The 15,512-nt window shown below is 47.1% G+C and overlaps 1 protein-coding gene across 2 annotated transcripts in view; it reads left to right on the top strand.

Moving 5' to 3' along the window:
- Positions 1-6,480: 6,480 nt before the first annotated feature.
- The window catches only part of Lim1 (LIM homeobox 1), a 220,219-nt gene continuing 211,187 nt past the window's right edge, over positions 6,481-15,512 (top strand). For both annotated transcript variants that reach the window (XM_070533631.1, XM_070533630.1), the window contains exon 1: positions 6,481-7,015. In XM_070533631.1, coding sequence (XP_070389732.1) covers positions 6,840-7,015 — 176 coding nt within the window. In that variant the 5' untranslated portion in view covers positions 6,481-6,839. The remainder of the gene's footprint in view (positions 7,016-15,512) is intronic.

The following is a 15,512-nucleotide window of genomic DNA, read 5'->3' as shown; positions in this document are numbered from 1 at the left end:
AAGTTCGGGAACTTATATCTCGAAACTGGTGTCATCCTGAGATTTCGTTCCAAGTGGATCCGCCTTGCGAACGCCACGGCTAGAATTCGTAGATTGCAATACGGTCCATAAGGAAATTAGTTTAAAAGTTCATTAGCAAATGTTTGTTAATTAGTCGATTATGCCTTTCAATTTTTTCCTTTTTTCGTGCGAGTAGTGTCTGCCACTTCGGGTAGAGGACCTCACGAACCAGAATTGTGCTATCTGCCACAGGCAACGTTTAAGTATTTTTCGAAAGTGTTTGCTGAAACACCCTGCATATATACGTTAACTTTTGCTGGTGCTAGCTTATTTTTAACGCGTTTTTCTCATCGTTATTTTTTGCCCTTTGACGATCTCCCTTTCTTGAGCTACTAAATGTTTCTGTGGTTGGTTCTTGACATTGTTCTTGACCACTTTCCGGTTTTCAAGGGTCTCCTGCTCTGTTAAATTTACCCGTGTGTTTCTCAACCTCTTTTAATTATCTTTTATAATGACTATAAATGATTAATATAGTTAGCCTCATATATTAACCACTAACCATGTGTAATATATAAGGTCTATTTTAGCTGCAACAAACTTTTTAGAAAGCCTATAGCAGATAACACAATTCAAGCCCGTTGAGCTAAATGACTCGACGCGCCAGCTAATAATTCTAAGAGAAATTAAAATACACCAATTAACATTTTAATTAATTGCTCTACAACACAAAGGGTTGAAGGGTTGTAGGGAGGGTAACACATATATATCATCATCAACCTACGAATTGTAGCTAGTGAGTTTGCTAGATATAACGGCTTGAAACCAATTTTGAGGATGGCCCCAGTTTCGAGATTTGCGCCGGTAAACTTGCGGGGAAGATGCGCTGCTGTTCCACTCACATTTTTTTTTTTTTAGAAAACGCTGTTTTATGTACTGCAGTACAAAAGTAACGTCAATGCATTTAGTCGGACCCTTTCACCCCAGTCGTTCCAAATGGATACGCCTTGAGGACTAGTTGGCTACAACTCGTAAATTGAGTATTTGGTATAAAGTAATTATTTGAAAAGTTAGATCGTGTAATTTTGGTAATTATTCAAATTAGCACTTTTATTTCTAGTGGACGTAATGGCTGCCTCATCGACTAATTTAGCTCAATGGTTAGATTGTGCCCTCTGCCAAGTTTTTTTTTTCTTTAATTTGGTGCGGCTAAAAATGAAGAAATCGTCTGGTATATATGGCCTTAGTTGTATTTGCATTTCATAGAGCACATGCACTCTTTTAATGCTGAAAGACAACTACTTTCGGAAGGTTTATAATCATGAAAGTGTAGGGCAAAATGCAGCAGATCCAACGAGTTGCCATTTATATATATCGAAGCCTTGTGTGAGTGCATAAAGATTCGAAACGCCAGTACACGCACGTACGCACGCACACACACAAGCGTGGGCGCACGGCAATTATACGAGCCCTTTGTTAAGCGGAGTTGCTTAGTGCTATAGCAAGTACGACGGACGCATTGAACGCATCACGGTTTTAGCATGCGCGTACGCGCAATTCGAATCCATGTGATCCGCAAGAAGCGTTTGTACTTCCTTATTACCGCGCAGCCGCGGATGCGAACTTTCTGGTTCTTTCCTTTTTCCTTTCTCCCCTCACGGCCGTCGCCGCCGCTACCGCGGATGCACAGAGGCGAGTGCCATCTGCTGGTGGTGCAAGGAACACAGTGGGGCGCGTACTCCTCGTGGTTGGGTAGCCTATATACAGCAAGAGAACAGCCGGCCGCAGCACCCACGGTCACGAAACCCACCGAGGCACGCAAAAAAAAAGAAAGAGTAGCTTCGCTTTTATAATCCTTTTTGGTACATGTGTGAAAACCTATACGGTCTTATGCTCATTAAGCGGATAGCACACTGTCTACAGTGGCCGAAGTTTCATGAACTCTTGCTGTAGAGACACGATTTCAGGGACATAATATTATGCAGTTCTGTAGAGCTTTAACTTCGCAATTATTTCGGTAATGAGGAGTTCCTTTCTTCTTCGACCTGCATGCAGTTCACCAGTGTTCAATATGAATCGTCCTGCTCTCGGCAAACCACCACGTGCGGACGAAAACAATAAATGACTTGTTCGCTTCAATTGATTCGCACTTTTTCCATAATAGTAATTTGGTGTACATCACGACTCGGTATCTGCTTCTGAAAAACAACCAGTTGGCTATTCCGAGTGCTCCGACACTATACAAAGGCTGTAAACGTGGAGCCCACAGGATGGAACGCAAAACAAAGCAGTGGCCAATCGTGCAGTAAAAAGAAACCTTGGGTTGAAACAGCGGAAATTGTCATGTGGTTGTTCATTTTCAATGTGCAGGAAATAAAAAGTTGGAAACAGTATCAGGGGTCTCCAAACTACGCACGTGGAGGACTCCCTGCCTGTCCGGGGCCGATTCCTTCCGACGACGCAGATGACAGAGATTGCTTCCACTTGATAGCAGATGGCCCTTTTTCCCGTGAAATATGTGTGACTAGTCTGCTTGCTCGGCAAAATTTTGTATTCAGTCGTCTAAAGAAATTGCGCTTAAAAAAAATTCCGCCATAATATATCTCATGACGACTGTCGATGTGAATGCGATTAGCATTCAAGCAATGTATAGCGACACATCGCATTATTGCTCAAGTCATCTTCATTTAGAATTTGTAGTGCATGATCATGGAGGGATTTTCATTGCTTTGGCTATATGAGACACACATGGTCTCCAGGATCGGCCCACTTTACTATAGCACTCGCTCGCCATGGCCGGCTATGACGGCGTGACCATGACTGTAAGACAACGACGCAGTGAACACGAAGGAATGTCCAAGAAGGAATAACGCCTACGTAACGATCAAGGGCGGTATGACGAAAAAAGACCGCATGCTTTGCGTCTCCCCTTAATGTGGCCGAGCGAAGGACACCTAAGTTTAGTGTTCAGTGCTTGAACTATCGCCCCTTTTTAGAAGAAAAGATTTTAGGAGCGAGGAGAAGAGTTGAAATCACTCCTGAACTTTCTATGTGAGAGCGGCTCTGACGGTCGTCTGTAGGACCTGTGAGACATGAAGATAGCGCGAAATGTGCTTGCACGATGGCGCTTTCTGTGGCCAAGATTACTCCTTCGTGTAATGTGTCTGAAGCGCGCGTCCGCGTATCGGACGTGCATATAGTGGCTCATTGCACCATATCATAATCACCTGCCACCTACCTTTCCCTGTATCTCCTGCTTCTCCTTACCCCAGTGCAGTGGCGTAGCTAAGTTGTCTGGCACCCGGGGCCCATAGGTCTTCATCATATGCGCTCCAACCCATTTTTATTCTTCTGTGAATATTCTTCTCATGATCAGGGTTCCCTGTGATTAATTGACCTAGGTGAACGTACTCCTTCACACACTCCAGAGGCTGACTGGCGATCCTGAACTCTTGTTCCCTTGCCCGGCTATTCATGGTTATCTTTGTCTTCTGCATATTAATCTTCAACCCCATTTTTACACTGGCTGTTAAGATCCTCAATCATTTGTTTTAACTTTTCTGCAGTGTTGCTGAACAGAACAATGTCATCTGAAAACCGAAGGTTGCTGAGATATTCGCCATCGATCCTTACTCCTAAGCCTTCCCAATTTAATAGTTTGAATACTTCTTCCAAGCAAGCAGTGAATAGCATTGGAGAGATTGTGTATCCCTGTCTGACCTTTTTCTTCATAGGTATCTTCCTGCTTTCTTCTGTAGAATTAAGGTAGCTGTGGAATCGCTGTAGATATTTTCCAAGGTATTTACGTAAGCGGACTGTACTCCTTGATTACGTAATGCCTATATGACTGTGCTGGTATCTCTAATTAATCAAATGCCTTTTCGTTATCTATGAAAGCCATATAGAGAGGCTTATTGTACTCTGCGAATTTCTCGATTACCTGATTAATGACATGGATGTGATCCATTGTAGAGCATCCCTTCCTGAAGCCAGCCTGTTCCTTTGGTTCACTAAAGTCCAGTGTTGCCCTTATTCTATGGGAGATAATTTTGCTGGATATTTTATATAATACCGGGAGTAATAATTGGCCTGTAATTTTTCAGTTCTTTAACGTCTCTCTTTTTTTTGAATGAGTGTAATGTTTGCATTCTTCCAGTTTTCTGGGACCCTTGCAATCGATAGACCCTTCGTATAAAGAGCCGCCAGTTTTCCTAGCATTATGTCTCCATCTTTGATTAAATCGACTGTTATTCCATCTTCTCTTGCCGCTCTTCCTCGTTTCATGCCTTGCAAGGCCGTTCTGAGCTCATCGCTAGCTATAGGAGGAGTTTGTGTATCCTGTTTATCACTGTTTATAATGGAGTTATCGGGACTCCTCTCGGTACGGTACAGGTCAGTATAGAATTATTCCGCTTCTTTTACTAGACCTTCGAGATTGGTTGATTGATTAATTATTACTAATTATCTAATTTGGCGGGAAAAATAATAATTTGAGTATCTAAGCGACAGCAAACAACATTACCTTGGTTATGTCCAGCTACGTGGCATTTGCATAATCTTAAACCGTGGCTAAAGTTAGCTGGGACACCCTGCACACGTCTTTCGTTCTACTTCACAGAGATATACGGCCTTCTTGAACGGAGCAATTTGACGTATTCGCCAGGAGTGGCACGGTTGTCCATGGGTGTATGAATTCTCCCGAGAATAAACTGTTGAAGTTAGCGCGACGTGGTGTGTGCGTCTTCGTTTTATCCTTTGCTGCCGGCGCTAAAATGTTATCCAAGCCATTATGGCATGCATACAAAGACCCTTGCCCGCGTGCGTTCTTGCAGACATGGTCCACAATAATACAGTTAGCCAGGCTGTCACGTTTAGGATTTGTGACAGACAGACAAGACAAGACAAGACAAAACAAAACAAAACAAAACAAAACAAGACAAGACAAGACAAGACAAGACAAGACAGACAGACAGACAGACAGACAGACAGACAGACGGACGGACGGACGGACGGACGGACGGACGGACAGACAGACAGACAGACAGACAGACAGACAGACAGACAGACAGACAGACAGACAGACAGACAGACAGACAGACAGACAGAGAAACAGACATACGGACGGACAGATAGACAGACAGACGGACGGACAGATGGACGGACGGACGGACGGACGGACGGACGGACGGACGGACGGACGGACGGACGGACCGACAGACAGACAGACAGACAGACAGACAGACAGACAGACAGACAGACAGACAGACAGACAGACAGACAGACAGACAGACAGACAGACAGACAGACAGACAGACAGACAGACAGACAGACAGACAGACAGACAGACAGACAGACAGACAGACAGACAGACAGACAGACAGACAGACAGACAGACAGACAGACAGACAGACAGACAGACAGACAGACAGACAGACAGACAGACGTGACCGACGTTACACGTGACCATTCGTCTTGGCTGAGATTTTCAAGCATCTCGTAATCCACCCTGTGTCTGTGCGCTGCGCCGACAGTCTAGGCCATAACATGGAAATAACCAAACGTACAGAGATAGTAAAGGAATAACGCGTGCCTCTTGCAGCCCTGTTCACGGTCGAACGGACACTTCACGCAGCATAAAAGCAGATATGCAAGACGGAAACGTTCTTGCGCTAGCTCTGCATCAGCGCTGCAGGGGGGGGGAAAGGGCGCAGTTTTTAAGTAAAGCGAAAACCGCCACTGCCACCTTTCAAGAGTCCAGCGAGGTTCCGGGCGATGCACCCTAAACCGCGGCAATGACTCATCCGTGCCAAAAGGTAGCCGCCGCATTTGCCCGCGAGCAGACGACCGTGCCATCCTTCGTCCTAACCAAGCTAGCAAGAAATCGACGCCGCTGGTCCCCTTTCCGCGAACCGCACACAAAGAGCGGCAGGGGACGCGGAAGCGCTTCGACGACGAGGCGACCTTGGAGACTTCTCAGCGCTTCCTCTCCTCATCTTTATTCCGTCGCTCTCGTCGACCGCCCGGAGCGGGACAGGTGGCAAGCCAGCCGCCAACAAGCAGCGCGCGACGGCGCGCCCAGCGAAGAAGAGCCCCCGGCGCTACGCGAGCGCGAACCTCTCGGCAACGCGAAGCAAGCGAGGAGGACACGGCGCGACAAAAGCGCGCAGGGAGCGCGCTGCCTGCGGAGAGCGGACGCTCTCCAAGAAAATAGAGACGGCGCTCCGAACGCGCAAAAACGAAGAAAAGCGCGCCACCGCCTTCGAAAAAGTGCCGCGTGTCTGAGGCTCCCCGACGCACTCGCTCGTTCACGTGCGCGCGCTCGGCAGTGCTGCGCGCGCGCGTCTCGGCGTTTCTCGGGACGACGGCGGCGCCATTGGCCCGTCGACCTCGCGGGGCGGTCCCTCGTGGCCCCGCCTTCCATTTCTGCGCGCTCCACCCCCTCCGAAATGTGGCGCTCTGCTGGTGGAGCGGAGCGGAGGTGCCACTGCAGCACGGCGCGGAGAGCGTGGTGCGTTGAGCGAGCCGTGCGTGGTCGGTGGAGAAAAAGCACGCCGCGCACACACGGCGTTGCTGTTGCCGCAGCAGCTGTAGTAGTAGGCGCTCGCTCGCTCGCTCTGCTGCTGCTGCCGCCGTCCACGCCGCTCAGTCGGCGCGTGCTTTCGGCCGTGTGCGCTCTCGGGCGGCGTGCGCGCCTGCTGTTCGGAGCGTTCCTTTCGGGCCCGTGCGCGCTTCGCCGTGCTTCATTCTTCAGCGGGTGCGCGTCCGGGCGCAGTGCGGCGTTCACCGTGACTCGCCGGCGGGGGCGGGCGGCGGGCGCGGGGCCCGGGCCTGCGGCGGCCGCCATGAAGATGGTGCAGTGCGCGGGCTGCGATCGCCCCATCCTGGACAGGTTCCTGCTCAACGTGCTGGACCGATCGTGGCACACCAAGTGCGTCCAGTGCTGCGACTGCCGCTGCAACCTCACCGATAAGTGCTTCTCCAGGGATGGCAAGCTCTTCTGTCGGAATGACTTCTTCAAGTGAGTACCGACGCGGCAAGGTTGTGCCTTACGAGAGCGACAACGTGTGCGCGAGATTTCGGCGCATAGAAAGACGAGCCGCATTTCACTGTGAAACGTCGCGCATTCATTCGCTTACGCTTAGACCTCCGCTATAAACTAAGTTACAGCGCATGGCATTCACTTCGGGCCATCGTTCCCGGACACCGCATTGTCTGCGGCAAATCTCTTCCTTAGTGCATCGCTGTGGTTTACAGATCCGATGGTGCAGTTCCTAGTAATGCGTGCACTGCGCAGTCTCCTTGAGTATACGCAGTAATGGGGCACTAAAGGAAACACCACGCAGTGTATAACGACGCTCTGAAACGAGCCGTCACTCACGCCGCGCAGCGTACTCTTTATTTATTTTTTCGTGCCGCAAGTAGGATAACACGAGTAAGCAATAAAGTTATTCCAAAACGCAATTAGTTACCAGCATTTGCTACAAGCAGTATCGCAAGAAGGAATCAACGTTGCCGCGCCCTGCAATTGCGGTGTCCGCCATTCAAACCCATTGCGCCCCACACGTGAACCCGCGAGATGTGTACTGTTGCATCGCACAGGTGAACAGATAACGACGCGGTTTTCGACAGTGCAAGAAATGTTCGAAGAAGCGATCTGCACATAATGTTCGTAACAAAGCTCTCGCAGCATTGCATTTACTGCTCAAAAAGTTCGAATTAACGTCACACCCGCATTCGACAGCCACGCATGTCAAGTTTGCCGGAAACCGCATCGTGATTGTCGAGTCCGATACAGCTGCGAAGTCGGGAACGCTTCGGATAAGTCGCGTTCCCAATTGCGTCGTGCAGCGAAACGAGGCTTAATTTTTCCCATGCAGCGCTACGTGTGATTCGTCTAGCAATATACATACGAATATATATGGGCAAGACTGCTACACAGACACGAGGTATAAGTATAACGTCCCTTGGAGTCTCGTTTAATTTGTCGTCATCTCACATGCACCATGTATAGTAAACCAGCGCCGTCCATTTCCCGTCGGAGCGTATATAGATATATATAGGCACCTGCAAGGAAGCGTTGGTCGAAGATCGTGCGCTGCCCTGCGCGAGCGCTGTATGAGTACGATGATGTATCTGCCCTGTATATACTGGTGTCTCATCTGAGTGTGCGGCAGAATTGCTGAGCAACACCCTGAAACATGCCCTTGATGATTGCTTTTATCACCGTTACTGTGACGTAACTTTCTCAACGGTGAACTATTTCCCAGTAGATCCATATAAATCAAGCTATATATATAGGTGTGAAAACACAAATATTATTTGTGCTTCTCGCGGGATGCTATATTTCCTCAGAAAAGAGAATAAAAAAATCGAACCGTGGGCGGGAGTCATGAATTGCACCTCAATGACAGCCAATATCCGCAGTATATATGAAAAACATTCGCACGCTGGCTCCTCATTTCAGCAGAACTCCATGCGGATTTTTGCTCGCCGAAATGGCGAATAAAGAGTCGAATATACAGGCATGATACGCGCGCATGGATGCATGGATGCCCGTCCGCGTCAGCTCGCCTCTGATTGTGGAAAGGAGGACGACTATTATTTCTCTGTAAACAAGGCCTCCGAGAGACGGACAACTTCTTACAGTAAATGACTTCTTTTTTTCTCTCTCTCCTTTAACGATATCGCTGCACTATACTGTCACACGGGAGTCGTTGAATCCTTTCATGCCAGATATTGGCGAACACACCTCAGAGGAGTGGGGAGTCAAAAATTACAATACTCCGCTTACTATATCACCGCGATCTGCCGGCCGTGAGCGGTGGACGATAGGACGGGAATATATTTAGAAAAATTAATCCTAGCTTACTTTACAGACGGTCGCAAATTTTGAAAAACCGTTTCTGTTTCTTTATTCGTTCTTTATTCTGTTTCTTTCGTGAAATGCCATCCAATCTCGTTGCTCACAAGCAGATCGCTTATTATTGTTACGGATGTATAGCTTACGTCCCAACCATTCCGAATTTCCTCTTCTTTCGAAACTAGGCGTGCGCGAATATTTGAAGCTTTCTAATAACGAAACTACCTATACTCTATACGGTCTTCGAAATGAGCAGTCACTATTCGTAATTACGTATATTTTTTCGAATAGATTTCGCATATTACTGATTGCCAGATGCGCCCAATGAAGCGTGAACTTGGAGTAAGAATGCCGGCAGCGTTACTGTATATATTGACGTGAAACACGACAAGCTAGGTGGTGGAGCACGCTGTACGGCTCTCGAGCAGCCTGCTGACTTTTGCGGCTGTAACGCTTTCACGCAGACCAATGGCTTCTGAATGCACGAATAAAATGTCTATTTGCTCCTAGTGCTACATTTGTCAACAAACAGTACTTCCTAACGTGCACTGTAATGACAGAAGGTTCCTAACGTTGTGAATATACTGGAATGTGAAGGTCGGTTTTGCAATGTTGGTGAGGACGAGTGTTCAATGTTCAAGCACTATTCCAACGGTGTTCTATATTTGATTTGAATTTGGCGCACTTCGATTCCTATTCGATGCGGTCTCGAGCCGAATAGAAATTGCCTTGGCTATTCATTGCCGTAGTGGCTTCGGCTGCTCTCCTTTGTTTTCGAAGACTGAGATTGTCGGCAGAAAAAATATGGCCAGCTGGTAAGAGAGATTGTAGAGGCAGTGTCCATGTGGCGCTTTAAGCTTGGTCACTGCCTTAGCTTGCCGTCAGTTGCTGTTTCTCAGAAAGAACGTTTGCTTCTTTCCATGTGACACACATGCGTTCGGTGCCTCAGTAGTCTGTCAGCGTTTATCTTAGTATGTGCATGGCACCCCTGTTTAATGTCGCTGTGTGTTCTTTATTGGTTTTTACGTGGGTTTTTGGGTGCACGCGTGTGTCTGATGTATATGAGCTTGGCGTTCTCTTCATTACGTCATCAGTTGTAATGAAAGCGGTTGTAAAGTGACGACCGCTTCGTGTCGTCCCTTTCTTCAAGTCTCGTGTTTTGCTTGCGGTAACTTCCCGAAGTCAAAAATCGGAAATTACCATTCGCGCACCCCTATTAAAAAGCATCTGTGCTGTCCGCATTTCTTCTCTTTTTTTTTTTTGCCTTTCTCTTTCTCTCTTTAGTGAAAAGCGGCATCCTGTCAGCAGCAAAAATAACATCGTTTGATTTATTTATTTATTTACTTATTTATTTACTTACTTCGTGTATGAACGCGCAAATGTTTCAAACAACTTTGACTGCCATGTTGCAAAGCATTTTAACGTAGTCAGCATACATACCGTTTGGCGTTATTTGAAAGGGCCGAACGGTATAGCGGTGGTCTTGCTGGTGCTTCAGTTACTCTGGAGCACCAGCAAGACGTGGATACTGCCAGGCGTTTGTCTGCAAAGAAAAAGTAAAGAACGGTTTATTATTTTTTATTTTATTTTTCGAAAACCTAGATCGGTTAGCGATACCAATGGTTCTACAAACACCTCTAATGTCTGACGCGGCTCTCGGAGAGGACGACTGATCGATTGAGTTGCATAGCTAATTGTTTGCACCATTTTGAAAACGTTAAGTGGGCAATGAAAGTCAACCATCGTATAACCAACAACATATGCGCTTTGCGCTGTCGATGATGCCACATAACGAATTGCGATACAAAATATATAGCCTAAAATATTTTTTCGGCTTACTTTTCCCGCGATCCCTATACGTGTGGATGGTGAGAATCTTTCGGTCATCGACTCTTTCTGCTCGCCTTTCACCGTGTAAACCGTGAACAAACTAACGCACAGAAATTAGTGCCGCAGCCGCGCACTTCCGTCAATATGTTAACATTGACGGAACCGCCCTGTTGTGATCTGCAGCATAACTCCTATCGCTCTACATTTTTAACGTCGCCTGGTTGCCAGCCGGATGCACTCCCCCATTTCTTGGCATTAGTATACAGCTCTGCAGCTCGCGATGTACAAAACAGCTTCCATTTTTTGTGTACGCAAACGAGCGTCATACACTTACCGTTTCACCCTTTTTGGAGCCATTGTGTCACGCAAAAACAGTACGGTTAGGCGTGATAAGGGAAAAATTTGCACATTGAGCTGGCAACAATAACGTTACAGGGTCAGTTTCAAAACTCGTCGTAGATGACTATCTACAATGAGTTTTCGAACACCGAGTGCGGAATTCCTGACGGGCGTCTGCGAAATTGTTTAGGCATGCGCAACAAATTTTTTGCACAGGATTGCGAAGTGGTTGCGGTTTTACAACTGCACCGCAGTGCAGCGGATTTGGGTGCGTGGTGTGTCAGCCAACATTAAGGGTGCGATCTTGTACGCGTTCCAAAATAGAACGGAGGCGGTCCGTTCCACCGAGCCGCACACGCTTGGTCAGTTTGAACGGTGTCGAACGCCATGACGTCAATTGTGAAGTGATATCTGCTGTCGATCATTCCGTGTTGTCTGCTATCGGACGAACGCAACGGAACGGACCGCCAATTTCGCAACGGAAAGAACGGACCGCCTCCGTTCGAGTTTGGAACGCATACAAGATCGCACCCTAACTCTCTTGTACTTGAGGCATATGGCACAATGGTGGCCAGCCTCCTTTTGGGTCTATAATACACTTTCGGCCTGCTACTGGCTGTTCGATAAGGCAGCCTCCGTCCGATGTTATTTGAATTTTATTCTAGCTCTTACATCTTACATCTAACTCTTACATCAGCACTTATCGGAAGGTATACAGACCAGCTTCCCTCAGCATATATATATATATATATATATATATATATATGCTCTCTACATATAGAGCATTCTACCTTACATATATATATATATATATAGAGAGAGAGAGTAGAAAATCGGTGTGTGACGACATGATGCCGTGTTTTGCTCCGTCTCTGAGACAACGTGGCGAGCTCCTTTGCGACTCTTCGAATATCTTGACCAACCCTGGTGTCGCGAAAAATGTCGGCTTGCCAATGAAACATCAATGCGTCTTCTCGGTGATGTTCGGCATGGGCCCCACTCTTCGGAAGGTTCCGCGATCTCTTATTCAATTCCGCGTAATCGACAGAAGAGCTATATGTTCAAGCTATGGCGGTTGTCCTTCTGGAAGCTATATATGAAACGCTCTCCTTGTTATATTCCGCGCGAAAAGTATAGCATTCCATTGATTATACATCGGCGCCCCCCCCCCCCCCTTTCGACGTGTGTGTGTAAAGCTCCGTTTACGCGAGCTCGAGTCGAGTGGGTGGACTCGGGAGTCGAGGTGACCCAGCCCGACCTGACTGCCTAAACATGCACCTTGACATGTGGGCATGCGACGACTCAAGCCATCCCTTGCAGGCGCATTGACATTACTCGCATCGACGCTTGCTTTCAACGCTACACGTTCGCGTGCGCGTGAATCCGCTAGGACATGTTTTTTACTGATCGACAAGCTGACTGGACCCGACGTTGTCGAGCTTGCGTAAACGTAGCTTATGCGCGTGAGCACGAGCGCATAACACGGACACAGACGAGCATTCGAAGATGTGCGCTTGGCACCCGTCTTTGCCACATGGCGCGCAAATGCGTAAAAGGAAGTCTCGACGCATTTATACATGTATGGTACACATCGGTATATAGATCACGATGGCTGCGGCGCTTCTCTTTATATTGTTCTTGTATCGCTCTACTTTTGAAGTTCAGTGGTTACTTTATCTGTTGAAGCTCTCAGCGGCGGTGTTTATATACACAGTGGGAGGACGCTTATAGAACAATGGTATCTCGCGCCGGTCGGTGACGCATTATGCTGATATGAACAGTGCGTTCTGGCTTGGATTGTCGCGCTTCCTGAAAGAAGAAAAAGAACACGTATATTTTATGTCGTCGATGCATATTTTCCCTCCTTCTTCTTCGTCTTTTGCTCGGTAGCAGCGGAATCTTGCCAATACATGTTTTTCTTAATGTTTGCGGTACACGACGCGAAGTTTCAACACCGCCTGTATATGTAGGTTGCTAAGGCGCGTGAGCCATTGCGAAAATTCCAAAGTTTCCCGAACTATTGCGTGTGTTTTTAGACGTACCTCTACTTGAAATACTTTAGCCGTGACATAACGGGACGCGCAGCGCTCACTACAGGTGATTTTGGGGCGTTGTGCGTCCGCTAACATAAAATTACAGTGTATAGTTCCCGCGAAATATCGGTCATTGTCTTCTCAAGCGCGAATATGCTCGGTATGTGATGTACGCAAAATCTCTGCGTTATGCACAACGCTCACGGGCACGTGTAAACAGACACGAACGAACGGTCGTTAATTCGGCCATGAGAGCGACCGTATTTAGCGGCCCCTCTCATTAAAGAGTAGCAGAACCTTATCAGGCGTGTTGCTTGCATGCGAACGCCGTGGCTTGTTGATAGAGCCGTCTGCGTACAGCTGAGGCGCTGTACTATTAAACGGGAATCTGACCATTGCTCGGGAGCTGTTATATAGATATGCACACCATATTAAGGGAAACACTCCAACCTGCGGCCCTCACTCTGCTTGCGCTACATGTATACCTACAGGTGCCTGCAGCTTAAGTCATGTCAGTGCACAGAACAAGTCTGCCGAAAGGTGCCAGCGCCACCGACCGCGAGTCATCTGCATCAAAGCCACACTCGCATGCACACTTAACAGAGTGCACGGGCTCAACGCTGATGCGTTACCTTCAACGGTGATGACGCACTGCTTTATAGGCTTCGTCAATCGCTCGTCAATCACCGTATAAACAAACGTGCATTCTTTCTCCTGCGCCGTGATAGACCGTTGACACAGCAGTTGTTTCCATCGAGCATTTGAGAGCAACGTTAAAGCGCAATATTGAGACATATTGGTGACCTATACGCTTCTGCAGTGGCAGAACGGCCACTCTTACGTGTGAGAAGAGGATCGATATGATTTCCTCCATAAGTGGCGTCGGTGTGATCCGCAAAGACACGAAAACCCCCTCAATTTGTCGCACCAACTCGCCGCGACTTCACGCACTTTGACGCGGTCCACGTAAGTCTGGTTAATGTTTAGTTACACGGGCAGCTTAACTGTGGTTAACTCGCTTAACCGTGGTTAACGCGAACAGTATAGTCCGCCAGAGTTACACGGGCTATCACGGTCAATGGTCTGATGACGCGTCGCGTGATCTCTTGTGTACAGGCTTCATTCTGAATTTTTCTTCGACATTTGATTTAAGTGGTATAAAGATGTTAATCTTCAGCAAAACAATTGCCATATTTGATAGTTTTACTGTTTAAGACTTCGTTTTGCACGTGTAGGTTACTTATTTTCGATACTTCCGCTCAGTTGAAAGCATGCCTGGGTGCACACAACTATATAAAAAGTCAGGATTAAGGGTCACAAATAAGTGAATATTAATAAAATTAAATCGACTGAACGAAAAGGTAAAAAAAATCATAATGAACAAATGAACGTTTGAACTAATAAAACTGGTTACATAATTAAAGGGAGTACAACTTTACGTGAATGCACTTTGGAACTATACGCTTGCATTTAAAAAAAACACAATAAGAAAGGAGGAAAAGACAATGCTTTCAGGCGTTAATGTATGTACACTGCGATTTCACATTGCAGATTTCACATTGTCACCAAAAACTACATGTTATAAATGCTGCAGTTAAAAGTTTCAAAGCAGCGCCATCAAACTGGACAAGAAAGTGAGACGCACACAAGCACACAGGTTTGTGTGTGTCTCACTTGTCCATTTTGGTTGTGCTGTTCTTAAATATTGAAATTTGTGCGCCGTCATCTCTGCGTAGAGGCGCGCGTTTCGACTACTTGAGCGCAGAGCGGCCAGATTATCTTCCCAAATGCGTATCAGTGCCTCAGTTGTCGCGTCAGGCCAAATGATGCACTTTTTTGGAAGATATATCCGGGAAGCGCCAGCGCTGCACTCGGGAGAAGCATAGAGTTTCCTACAAAAATTACTAGAGGGAACTCTGGCGCTAGTGTCTACGGGAGCTGCAATGGGAGCGGTTGTCCCAGCATGGGAATTATGGGAAGTACATGGATTTGCCTAAACTTCGTCCTTTCGGCTTCAAACACGGCTTTGTGACTTTCTAAACTCGTCATTTTCAACAGTGTATTGCGTAATAAATAATTAAATAACCATCATTAAAATTGCCAGACGGCAGGATTCGAACACAGGGACTCTAGCACAGAATCCTGATACTGAAACTATTAAGCCACGGACGCATGTATCGACAAGCGAATGAAACGCCCTTTCGAATTTATCGCGGGCATGCCACACTCTAAAAACTAAGAGAGTGCCGGGCACTCCCTTTGAGGGAGTAGCGGCTTGTCCCATATTTCACTCTCTTTTCGAGAGTAGATCGACCCTCTTTGAGAGAGAGTAGGTCAACTCCTGTTGACAGAGTTTTGTTACTCCGCCGCAAGGGATTGCTAGTACTCTTCTGCAGAGTGATAATACTCTTCCCACAGGGAGTGCTAGTACTCTTCCGCAGAGTGGTAATACT

This window comes from Dermacentor albipictus, chromosome 2 (assembly GCF_038994185.2).
Source record: "Dermacentor albipictus isolate Rhodes 1998 colony chromosome 2, USDA_Dalb.pri_finalv2, whole genome shotgun sequence".
NCBI classification, from domain to species: Eukaryota; Metazoa; Arthropoda; class Arachnida; order Ixodida; family Ixodidae; genus Dermacentor; species Dermacentor albipictus.
The sequence above is the reverse complement of the archived record's forward strand: the minus strand, read 5'-3'. Positions and strand labels throughout refer to the sequence as shown.